Source organism: Barbus barbus, assembly GCF_936440315.1.
Source record: "Barbus barbus genome assembly, chromosome: 30".
Taxonomy (NCBI): domain Eukaryota; kingdom Metazoa; phylum Chordata; class Actinopteri; order Cypriniformes; family Cyprinidae; genus Barbus; species Barbus barbus.
Genome location: NC_136758.1, coordinates 2,875,001 through 2,887,216, shown reverse-complemented (window position 1 = coordinate 2,887,216; position 12,216 = coordinate 2,875,001). Strand labels below are relative to the sequence as shown.

The window sequence follows — 12,216 nt, the reverse complement described above, 5'->3', positions numbered from 1 at the left end:
TTTGAAGAGGATCAGAGAGTCCGCTTCGCTCTTCATGTTTTATCTCCACACAGACGATAATTAATGTTCTGTTTGTTCATATGATTAGATTGGAGACATCAGAACTGCTGAGAAGTATTTTCAGGATGTGGAGAAAGCCTGTCAATCAAAGGGAAAAACACCTAATGAAGACACCTCGGTGCTGATGAACCGGTGAACGCTGAGTTCTGCTCTATAACAGCAGCATGATGCCAGTCATTTAGTGCAATCTGTTTACACTCCAGCCATCAACAGCTGGAATAACTGATTTTATTTATTTTTAGAAAGATGGCTTTCATTTATTTGATACAAAAATACAGTATAAACAGTAATATTGAAATGTTATTACAGTTTAAAATAGCTGTTTTCTATGTGAATATGTGTTAAACTGTAATTGATTCCTGTGATGCGGCTGTATTTCCAGCATCATTACTGCAGTCTTCAGTGTCACATGATCTTCAGAAATCATTCTAATATACTGATTTACTGCTCAGTTATTATCAGTTAATATTTCTGTTCAATTATTAATAATGGTTCTTCTTATTATCAATATTTAAAACTTTTTTCTGCCTAACATTTTTGTGGAAATCATGTTACTTTTTCAGGATTCAATGAACAACATGTACTTAAATATAATAATTTTAAATGATTCTACTTAAATATTTTTATATTAATAAATTAATATAAAAATGTATTTCCTGTCACTTTTGAACAGTTTAATGTGTTGTTGAATAAAAGTTTGTATTTATTTATTTTGCTGGTATTGTGCATCTTGGTTGATTAACATAAAACATTTGTCAGCACAACTGTTTTCAACATTGATGATAATCAGAAATGTTTGTTGAGCAGTAAATCAGTATATTAGAATGATTTCTGAAGATCATGTGACACTGAAGACTGGAGTAATGATGCTGAAAATACAGCTTCGCATCACAGAAATAAATTACTATAAAAACTGTATTTTTGATCAAATAAATGCATCCTTAACAAGCATAAGAGTCTTCTTTCAGAAACACGTGTTCATCTGTAGTATATGTGCTTCTGTGATTCTCCTGAAGCTGAATGTGATGTCGTCCACAGGGCTTTTGTTTATCTGAGTCAGAATAACTATGCAGACGCGCACATGTGTTTCTCCAGCGTCTTGAAACTTGACCCCAAGAACCCAGTGGTAAGTTGAACACATGTGATGCACCGTGGATGAACACCGGATAACCTGTCAGCGATAACAGCGCCAACTTTGTTCTTCAGGCAAACAACAATGCAGCCGTGTGTCTGCTGTATTTGGGAAGGCTGAAGGAGTCCCTGGGCCAGCTGGAGAGCCTGGTGCACAAGGACCCGGCGCTCTACCTGCACGAGAGCGTGCTGTTCAACCTCACCACCATGTACGAGCTGGAGTCCTCACGCAGCACGCAGAAGAAGCAGGCTCTGCTGGAGGCCGCCGCCTGTAGAGAGGGAGACAGCTTCAACGTCCAGTGCCTCAAGCTAGTATGAGACGCCACCGTCCAACCGTGCTTGAAAATACTGTTCCGCATTTCAAGCTTTTACAAGTTCACGTATGTTGTTCTTACCATGTACAGACAGGACCAAAGTTAACTTGATAACGCAATATTTGCTCCGCACAGAGCAGAAAAAAGGGTTAAGGTTACCTGTGTTTCAAGAAACAAGAGAAATGCTTTTAAATGCATTAAATGATTGTTTTCACAGAGTCTAAGCTAATTATAACTGTACTGTGTATTTCTGAAAATGAGAAAAGGAAATCTTGTTAATAAATGTGTGAAAACCTGACCTGATGTTGAGATGTGGTTTATTAATGCGGCATTATATTTAGAACTATGTTGGTTTTGTACTCTTTTGCCAATTATTTGATTTCAGAATGGCATTTTCCTGCCATTTTAAATAAATTAAAAAAGCTACTTTTTTTGAACTCCTCCTAGACTGTTTGTTCGATTCACATGAAACTTGGCACACATTATCCCAAGACCATCATGACTAAAAGCGGAGAAAAGAAAACTGATTTATCAAAGTGTTTTAATGATATAATCCAATCAACCAATCTGGCATCGTCCCTTTTTGACTAATAAACCTATATCTGCTCAACGCAATGTCCAAACTTAGCGAAACTTGATACGCATACACAAGAAGTCATTCTTATGACGCACACCAATTTGTGTCCAAATCTGCCCATACGGGGCGCTGCAAGTCCTCAACAGTTTGATCAAGGCAAATTAAATTGAATGCATTTCTTCTGCAGTGCCAGTGCTAACCAAGCCATGAAAAATCAATCCTACAAAACAACAAAAGTGGCTGCCAGCAGCTAATAACATGCATTTTGGACTGATTGCAATCAATTTTGCATATATATAAAACATGGCACATGAAAAACTGAAAATTCTAACAAAACACACATTTCATAAATTTCTGATGCTGGACCAGTTCATTTGTATAACTATGATGCAGAGGAAAATATTGTTTTATTTAATCAATGAACAAAGAAATCTGTGAAATGCTTTTAGATCATCAAATTAGGAGTCCGTCTCTTTTAAGCTAATTAATAACATAATATTTCTATATAAAGACATGCTTATGTACTGTTGTGGTATGAATAGTAAAACAAACACTTTTATGCTAAACTGTAAGCGTATTGGTGATCATACAGACAAACCCATTCTCGTATAATCAGACAGTTTACTTACTTTTTCTAACATGTCTTCATTAATATGACAGTTTGTTCAGTATTGTTGCATTGCAACATCACGTTATTATAATCAGTACAAATATATAATGCAAATTAGTCTTATCCATGAAAACTGTACAGCTTGTAGTGATTCCCTACATCTTTTAATAGAAAGTAATGAATTAATGCTACAAAACTTGAGTCCATTAAAGGAACACTCCACTTTTTTTGGAAACAGGCTCATTTTACACCTCCTCTAGAGTTAAACAGTTGAGTTTTACCATTTTTGAATCCATTCGGCTGATCTCTCCGGGTCTGGCGGTAGCACTTTTAGCTTAGCATAGATCATTGAATCGGATTAGACCATTAGCATCTCGCTCAAAAATGACCAAAGAGTTTTGATAATTTTCCTATTTAAAGCTTGACTCTTCTGTAGTTACATCGTGCACTAAGACCGACAGATGATGAAAAGTTGTGATTTTCTAATCTGATATGGCTAGGAACTATACTCTTGTTCCGGAGTAATAATCAAGGAAATTAGCTGCCGTACCATGGATGCAGCAGATGCAGTGATATTACGCAGCGCCTGAAAGTAGTCCCCAGCTAGGTAACTAGTTATGATATAGCTGGGGACTACTTTCAGGAAAATTATTGAAACTCTTTGGTCATTTTTGAGCGAGATGCTAACGGTCTAATCCGATTCAATGATCTAAGCTAAAAGTGCTACCGCCAGACCCAGAGATCGGCTGAATGGATTCAAACACGGTAAAACTCAACTGTTTAACTCTAGAGGAGTTGTAAAATCAGCCTATTTCCAAAAAAAGTGGAGTGTTCCTTTAAACAACCACCATCCACATGGCCCTCCGGGACTACAATTCATTGTCATAACTATCAAAATACTCATGCGTTTATCATTAGTAATGATTTATTAGATCTAGTACTCATGATTGTAGCCCGTCATGAGTGTTTGTTAAAGGCACTGCAGAGTTTGATTCTCCTGATCATCACTGATGAAGAGCACATTAGCAGTTCAGCGCTTCAAGAGCACCTGAGGGAGTTCACATAGGCTTTACGGGTGTCAAAGTCATCAGCTGGACGATTATAGGCCTTCCAGACCGGTTCACCGACAAACAGACGCATGGCTTTAGTGTAGTTCTGAAGAGAAAAGCAAAAAACTGTTGAATGGGTGCCGTCAGAATGAGAGTCCAAACAGCTGATAAAAACATCACAATAATCCACACCACTCCAGTCCATCAGTTAACATCTGGAGAAGACAAAAGCTGCATGTTTGTAAGAAACAAATCTATCTTTAAGTCATTTTTAACTACAAACCGTTGCTAAAATATGAATCCATAATCAATAACACTTCCTCCAGTGAAAAAGTCCATCTCCATCTGTCTCTCGCATCAAAATCCAGCCATATTGGTTTAGTCTTGTTTTGGTTTGTAAACGCTGCTTGATCTGTGCAGATTTCTCTCCTGATTCAGACCAGACCACTTTTTCACCGGAGGAAGCGTTATTGTGGATCTTATGTTATTATGTTTCTTTTCCTTCTCAGTTTGGACAGTCATTCTGACGGCACCCATTCACTGTAGAAAATCCATTGCTGAGACAGTGATGAAATGCTACATTTTTCCAAATCTGATCAAGAAACAAACTCATCGACATCTGGAATGGCCTGAGGGTGAAGACATTTTTAGCTAATTTTAATTTTGGGAGAACTATTCCTGTGAGTGACTGAGTGAGTGAGTGAGTGAGTGAGTGAGTGAGTGAGTGAGTGACTAAGGGAGTGAGGGAGTGAGTGACTAAGGGAGTGAGGGAGTGAGTGACTGAGGGAGTGAGTGAGTGAGTGACTGAGGGAGTGACTGAGGGAGTGAGTGACCGAGTGAGTGACCGACTGAGTGACCGACTGAGTGAGTGACTGAGTGAGTGACTGAGTGACTGAGTGAGTGACTGAGTGAGTGAGGGAGTGAGTGACTGAGTGAGTGAGGGAGTGAGTGAGTGACTGAGTGAGTGACTGAGTGAGTGACTGACTGAGGGAGTGACTGAGGGAGTGACTGAGGGAGTGACTGAGGGAGTGAGTGACTGAGTGAGTGAGTGAGGGAGGGAGGGAGTGACTGAGGGAGTGAGTGACCGACTGAGGGAGTGACTGAGGGAGTGAGTGACCGAGTGAGTGACCGAGGGAGTGACCGAGGGAGTGACTGAGGGAGTGAGTGACTGAGGGAGTGAGTGACTGAGGGAGTGAGTGACCGAGTGAGTGAGTGACCGAGTGAGTGAGTGACCGAGTGAGTGAGTGAGGGAGTGACCGAGGGAGTGAGTGAGGGAGTGACTGAGTGAGTGACTGAGGGAGTGACTGAGGGAGTGAGTGACCGAGGGAGTGAGTGACCGAGGGAGTGAGTGACCGAGGGAGTGAGTGACCGAGGGAGTGACTGAGTGAGTGAGTGACTGAGTGAGTGAGTGACTGAGTGAGTGAGTGACCGAGGGAGTGAGTGACCGAGGGAGTGAGTGACCGAGGGAGTGAGTGACTGAGGGAGTGACTGAGGGAGTGAGTGACTGAGTGAGTGACTGAGTGAGGGAGTGAGTGAGGGAGTGAGTGACCGAGTGAGTGACCGAGTGAGTGACTGAGTGAGTGACTGACCGAGTGACTGACCGAGTAAGTGACTGAGTGACTGAGTGAGTCACTGACCGAGTGAGTCACTGACCGAGTGAGTGACTGAGTGAGTGACCGAGTGACTGAGTGAGTGACTGAGTGAGTGAGTGAGTGACTGAGTGAGTGACTGAGGGAGTGACTGAGGGAGTGACTGAGGGAGTGAGTGACCGAGTGAGTGACCGAGTGAGTGACTGAGTGAGTGACTGACCGAGTGACTGACCGAGTAAGTGACTGAGTGACTGAGTGAGTCACTGACCGAGTGAGTCACTGACCGAGTGAGTGACTGAGTGAGTGACCGAGTGACTGAGTGAGTGACTGAGTGAGTGAGTGAGTGAGTGACTGAGGGAGTGACTGAGGGAGTGACTGAGGGAGTGAGTGACTGAGTGAGTGACTGAGTGAGTGACTGAGTGAGTGACTGAGTGAGTGACTGAGTGAGTGACTGAGTGAGTGACTGAGGGAGTGACTGAGGGAGTGAGTGAGTGAGTGAGTGAGTGACGGAGTGAGTGAGGGAGTGACTGAGTGAGTGACTGAGGGAGTGACTGAGGGAGTGACTGAGGGAGTGACTGAGTGAGTGACTGAGTGACTGAGTGAGTGACTGAGTGAGTGACTGAGTGAGTGACTGAGTGAGGGAGTGAGGGAGTGACTGAGTGAGTGAGTGAGTGAGTGAGTGAGTGAGTGAGTGAGTGAGTGAGTGAGTGAGTGAAGTGACGTGTGGCCAAGTATGGTGTCCCATACTCAGAATTTGTGCTCTGCATTTAACCCATCCAAGTACACACACCGTGAACACACACCCGGAGCAGTGGGCAACTAAATGATTGGATGGCAATGCTTTAGTTTGGTGAATTCTGAGACACATACGGTTTCATCAACGGTGAATCTGTGGTAAATTCCCGCCGGCAGTGTGATAAGATCCCCTTTAGATACGGCTATTCGGATCCAGCGATCATCTTTGTCCCTCACATCAAAGTAAGACGATCCGTCCAGTATATAGCGGATCTCATCATCAAGATGAAGATGTTCTTCATAGAACATTTTCACCTGGAAAGCATGAATTTGAGATTTGCAGATGTATTTCATTACAAAAATAAGCGTAATATATACTGAAAATGGTTTTTATTTCATACAAATTAAATTATGTTAATATGCATAACCTACCTTGTTCTCATAATCAGGAAGTTTATCAGGGTGAATCGTGATGATATCCATATAGGAAAAACCCTTTTCTTCACGGATCTTCTGCAGCTCAGGGTCATTTTTATAAATATCAGCATTTAACTAAAAAAGTGAAAAAATCCAAACCTTTAAAAACCAGTCATAGTTTAGTGCCACTAAATACTATTCATTTTTGTTAATATTTTGAATTAGGTTTTATTTGTATAAGTCATATTTTCACTTTCTAGTAAGCTTCAATAATTTTGTTGTGTTTTTGTGATTTTAATTTCTTTTTAAATATCTACATAGTATTTAATTTGTATTAGAAAAAAAAGATTTACTTTTATTTTACTTCAACTTTAAATGAAAACGGTGCCTTGACAACTAGCTAAAATATATATTTTTTTACCTTTTCTGCATATTTTAAATTATTTTATTTCAAGCAATTAAGGAATAACTGTTACCAGGGCATATTTGCAGGGTAATACAAAAATACTTGTTGTAAGGGGTTAGTGCATTAAAACCAGGGCCAGCGCTAGCTATAGGCAGAGCAGGCCTAGGGCCACGGGCTTTGAGGAGGGGCCTCCATAACCATAATATCCCCTATCCACCAGTCAAGACCAGCAGCAAATGCAAGCCTCATTGTTCATTGGATATAGTTGAATTGTCACTCATCTGCAACTAAACCAATTAATGTTGCAGTTTCAAAGCATATGTTTGCGTAACGAACACAGGTGCTGCGAACTATGAGATGCAGAAGGCTAAAAGACGTATAGCTCCTAATGCAGGTGTGTGAGTTGTTGTCATCTATTTTGGAGTGACTGCAATATATTTTAAATATAAACTTGTTCTGTCGGTCAGAGTCATTTCTGGAGAGATCATTGACCGCTTTATTACGAGTTAAAAGGAATATGCGCGTGCAATGAATGACATCGCGACTAGCAAAATAGCTGCAAAAGTAAAAGCAGAGAAGTTTGTATTCAACGCAAATTCAACATTTTTTTTAAATGGTTCAAATAAAGGATCTCAGGTGTATCTTCTAAATTCGGCTGAGGATTAGGATTATTGCTCTAACATAACACTCATAATTTCAGTTTCAACTAAATAACTTTTTTTCTGCTTAGTAGTGGTCGTGTCTTTCTGTTCCACTTGATTTGTGTATATATAGGTCATATTTAGGGTAACGATGCGATACATAACACAAGTTAAATGTCATATGAAGGAAGGGGGGGCTAATGTCTAGAACCGGCTCTGAGTAAATTATGTTCATCATGAATGCCATCCAATATTGCTACACTAATAACTATGTTTACCACGACAAAGTGAATAAATGACAAGACGAATCCAATAGAAGGTTCTATGTTTGCATCTGAATACATTCATCCATAATACACCTCAAGCGCCATTACAGTATATGCTCGTGTCACGTGACGCGTGTGGAATATTAATTATTAATCCGTGAGTGTTTCTGACCGAACCTTCCAGTAATAAACTCCGATCTGCTCGAGCTGTTTGAGAGTCACGGGCTGGTTCGGCTTCAGTCTGTGAGGCAGCTTCTGGTCCTCGCTGGACTCGTCCATGTACCATGCCTCCATCCCACTCATCATTAATATACAGCTCACACATGCGGACCAGAACCGAAGCTCCGGGTTTCAAAATAAAAGTCTGTAATAATACATTTGTGTATATTTCTTTATCTTTTCATTTCAAATTAAATCATTGCTAACCAGAGTACCATATTCCTGCTGGGACTTTGGGAAATCCCAGTAAGTCAATATTTTGAATGTTAAAATAATTAATCGCATTTGTTTGTTTGTTTGCTTAGAGAGTGAACGCCCACAGTTAATGCGCTTCTATGGAAATCCAGTATAATTGGTTAAAAACTGTTTCAGTTTCGTTGTCGATAAAGGTGTAGCTACCTGTTATTATACACTCTACTGCAAACAGTATAACAACTTGTCTGCAACAATGAATTGTATACCTTTGAATTCTTTATGAACCTTTATTATGAAACACACAGTTTTGTGTTTTCTAGCGCTTCCGGTCTGTCTCACCGTGTTCCGCTTCACAGTATTGGGGGCTTTTATCAGTGTGAATTCAGATTCCAGGTTTGTCAGACATTCTTCTATAAATGATGTTATTTGAACAGTTCCGTTTCTTAATTTTACATAACATGATGTATGAATGTAGGGCTGATTCCGTTTCGTTTGACAGTTTTCACTTAAAGCTGAATTACAGTTGATAATCAAGCGGCTATCAGAAGCGCTAACTAGCCTCAAGCTAACTTACATTGTTGTGAAATTAATCGCTGCTTTATTAAGTTCCAAACGCTCTTAATAACGGAAATAATTCTGTTTTTGAGTGCTTATGACGAGGAAAAGGAAACAGTCAGATTTGAGGAAACTCCCCTGCGGTTAAATCAAATACTATAGTAATACCATGAGTACAAGATACACTAAAGTCATTGTGTTTCTTTAAAGTAACTTACTATCTGAACACCATGCTATCTGAACATAGTAGCTTGTGTATATCTCCAAGTCCAGACACCATCACTGTATCCCCACTGGAGCCTTTATATTATGTGCTACACGTTCTTGTTTCTGAATGCAGCTCTATGTGATTATTTGTGCTGTTTTGTGATCTCAGTCCGGTCAGATCCAGAGGTCCTGCTGTTTCTATGATCCCTGGGTCTCTTCACAGCATCAATGGCTGATAATGTGGAGAATGCCGTCAATAATGTGGTAAGTATGAGTGATGTAGTCCTCTTAATAAGTGCATATAAGTAGGGTTGTATATGGTAGATTGTTGATCTTGTTGTTTTGTCCACGGTGATGAAGTGCTCTTTATAGAGCTCAGAGAGCATCAGATGGAGGTATTTATCAGTGTTTATAGCTGGACGCTTATCTCTAGCGTTCTGCCAGCGATCACAGCTGTGCTCCTCATGATGGGACGGTGCAGTACTTTGACACTTGGGTTTGCTCTTCTCTCTCTCTCTCTCGCTCTCTCTGATTGTACAGATAACTTTGTTAGTTTGCTTGGTGTTCATTTCCTTTTCCACAGGTTCATGGCCATAAATCTTTGAAATATTTTTTTGAAGGCACTTGCTAGCAGGAACACTATTCAGATATTGCTTGATAATACTTAAAGACTTAATGAAGTATTTATTTTCAAGTGTCTGTTTACACTTACTCACTACATTATGCTGTAGATTTTGATTGAAAGTGTTGTGATTTTTTGTTATTGCCGTTCTTTATATCTGTGTTCTTTTGCACTTAATCAGTTGGAAGCATTTATTTACCTGACACATTTTTATTTATATGTGCAGGCCAACACTTCAGTTTAAGTTTACATTGTATACAGTTCTAAAAGTTCTGGTAGTTATATATTATCCAGTGAAAACTTGATACATGTAGTGTGCCTATGTAAAGACTTTTATAATGTTACAACAGATTTCTATTGGAAATGAAATGCTGTTCTTTTGAACTTTCTATTAATCTGTGAATCCTGAAAAATAAAATGTATCACGATTTAAAAATTATTTGGCAGCACAACAGTTTTTAACATTGATAATAATCAGAAATGTTTCTTAAACAGCAAGTCAGCATATTATTATGATTTCTGAAGAATCATGTGACACTGAAGACTGGAGTAATGATGCTGAAAATTCAGCTTTGATCATAGAAATAACTTACAGTTTACAAGATATTCACATAGAAAGCAGTTACTTTAAATTGTAATAATATATCACAATTTTTACTCTATTTTTGATCAAATAAATGGACCTTTGATGAGCAGAAGAGACTTCCTTTAAAAACAACAAACTTACTGACTCCAAACTTTAATTGTCATTACAATTTTTTTATTTGCTATTTTGTATCATTCTATTAATGAAGTTTCTAAACAAAAACCTATGCCGAAAAGTCCAGTATAGTAAAACCTGCATAATTGTAGGGCTGCAACTAACGATTATTTTGATAATCGATTAGTTGGCCGATTATTCTTTCGATTAATCGATTAATCGGATTAAAAAAATATTGACAAAAAAAAACACTATTCAACATTCTGCCCAATGTCCTTCAAACAAACGTGACAACTGAATGCTATGAAAACATACAGTGCTTAATTTATTAGAGCACTTATCATAATAAAGAGAAAACATATTTTAGAAATTTGTCAAAAATTTGTTTAAATTTAAAAATGTTATTGTCATTTATTAGACATAATAATAAAAAATGGCCTCATAACAGCTTGCATTCTTGCTGGTATTGTTTATGTACTTTTTGACTGCAATTGGGTATCGCGAAAAAAAAATACTCAAATAAAAAATACAAGAAAAAATAAGTGCTCTGGTTTTCTTTCATAGATAACAGCAATAATGATATTATAGCATTAAAAATAGCCTACTACTGTTACTAAAGAGCTTACACATATTGGAGTACTAACCAGTACAGAAAGCCGAAAAATGATTTTGGTTATCACCAATACTGTTACTTTAGAGCAGCAGTGGCACAAACCTTACATAAACACATTGTTAAACTTACATAAATTTGTGAAGCATTGTAAAAATTGAATATAGTTTAAACCTCTATTAAAAATTAAAATAATAAAGATAATAATAAAGACGAATAAAAACACAAACTCAGTGTTACCCAACAGGTAAGAGTAATGTTCTGCAGGAACTACTTTGATCACAGTCACCTCGTCATTTCTTTATCCTGTAAAAGGCCGTTATGGAGCGTCTCATGTTTATATTCAGACAGACAATTACACGCTGTTATCCCTTTAAAGTTCCTACTCTCATAAAATATTCGCACTGCATGTTGACTTTTAAACCTTAAATTAACTTTCAACAACAGATAATTCAGCACAATGGATATGTTTGCGCTGAAAAGCCTATTAATTGTCTCCCTCTCTACTGTGTTCTGTCCGTCTGACGCGCGTGCGCGCGCCCGCCGCGCCGGCGCTCATTCGGTATTTTAAACTTAACACAGACTGTCAGGACGGACCTTTATGCAAAAATGGAAATGCTCGCGTGAATTTGTGGCATTTATAGATAAGGATATGACCGTAAACTGAACGTTTTTGCGCTGAGGACGCACACGCATCTGTCAAAGCGCCTGACAGGGCAAGCCATTACTCTTATGCATTAACTTAAAGCTTAAAATAAAGAATTATCATGTTTTGGGCAGCTTGGATCACGTGCTTCTCCGGCAGAATCTCATTCTGTTTCCTCCACTATTTTTAGATGCATTTTGTCCATAGAAATGCATTATTCAGTGCCGTAATTTGACTAACCAGCTGAAGTTGGACGTGCACTGTGGGCAGACCCGATTAATCGATAATGAGAATCGTTGTCGATGATTTTCATAATCGATAATAATCGATTTTATCGATTAGTTGTTGCAGCCCTACATAATTGTCAGTTATTACATCAAAAAAGAGGAAAAAAGGCACCTAATGCTGACTCATACTTTAAAATACATTCAAATAGAAAACAGCTATTTTAAATTGTATTACAGTAATCTTTCACAATTTTAGTGTTTTACTGCATTTTTAATCAAATAAATGCAGCCTTGGTGAGCAGAAGAGACTCACTGACCCCAAACCTTTGAACAGCAGTACGAAACACAGTGACTCTTGTTGTGATTTTCTCTGTGCAGTCAAATGACGGGACGGAGGTCAGCCGGCACGCTGAGATGACTCCCGGGCGTAACGAGGTGGA

The 12,216-nt window shown here is 38.9% G+C and overlaps 3 protein-coding genes across 6 annotated transcripts in view; 2 read left to right on the top strand and 1 right to left on the bottom strand.

Moving 5' to 3' along the window:
- The window catches only part of trappc12 (trafficking protein particle complex subunit 12), a 34,593-nt gene extending 32,647 nt beyond the window's left edge, over positions 1-1,946 (top strand). Inside the window, exons 10-12 of the mRNA XM_079385485.1 lie at positions 89-192; positions 1,099-1,186; positions 1,267-1,946. Of these exons, the coding sequence (XP_079241611.1) occupies positions 89-192; positions 1,099-1,186; positions 1,267-1,509 (435 nt within the window). The 3' untranslated portion in view covers positions 1,510-1,946. The remainder of the gene's footprint in view (positions 1-88; positions 193-1,098; positions 1,187-1,266) is intronic.
- An 84-nt stretch (positions 1,947-2,030) lies between these two features.
- On the bottom strand, positions 2,031-8,134 carry adi1 (acireductone dioxygenase 1). Of its 4 annotated transcripts, none has more exons than XR_013782392.1 (5): positions 7,973-8,132; positions 6,498-6,617; positions 6,201-6,380; positions 3,541-3,847; positions 2,031-2,909 (listed from the first exon to the last, which is right to left on the bottom strand). XR_013782392.1 is itself a non-coding variant. In XM_079385670.1 (5 exons), exons 1-4 carry the CDS (start codon positions 8,099-8,101, stop codon positions 3,731-3,733), a joined length of 546 nt encoding a protein of 181 aa, XP_079241796.1. In that variant the 5' UTR covers positions 8,102-8,110; the 3' UTR covers positions 2,036-2,909; positions 3,701-3,730. The 4 variants fall into 4 exon arrangements, 1 of the variants encoding a protein (XP_079241796.1); XM_079385670.1 differs by having other exon boundaries at positions 2,036-2,909; positions 3,701-3,847; positions 7,973-8,110; XR_013782391.1 differs by having other exon boundaries at positions 2,038-2,914; positions 7,973-8,134.
- Positions 8,135-8,393: 259 nt separating this feature from the next.
- Positions 8,394-12,216, top strand: part of psen1 (presenilin 1) — a 14,496-nt gene continuing 10,673 nt past the window's right edge. Inside the window, exons 1-3 of the mRNA XM_079385669.1 lie at positions 8,394-8,602; positions 9,141-9,235; positions 12,155-12,216. The exon at positions 12,155-12,216 is cut by the window's right edge and continues 198 nt beyond it. Of these exons, the coding sequence (XP_079241795.1) occupies positions 9,200-9,235; positions 12,155-12,216 (98 nt within the window). The 5' untranslated portion in view covers positions 8,394-8,602; positions 9,141-9,199. The remainder of the gene's footprint in view (positions 8,603-9,140; positions 9,236-12,154) is intronic.

What these genes read in the sequence shown, in the direction of transcription:
- adi1 (XM_079385670.1), bottom strand. Translation starts at nt 8,101, where the DNA reads ATGATGAGTGGGATGGAGGCATGGTACATGGACGAGTCCAGCGAGGAC. An exon ending in TCGGAGTTTATTACTGGAAG is followed by an intron (nt 6,618 to 7,972) that starts GTTCGGTCAGAA and finishes TCACTTTTTTAG; the next exon opens with TTAAATGCTGATATTTATAA. An exon ending in TTCCTGATTATGAGAACAAG is followed by an intron (nt 6,381 to 6,497) that starts GTAGGTTATGCA and finishes CATGCTTTCCAG; the next exon opens with GTGAAAATGTTCTATGAAGA.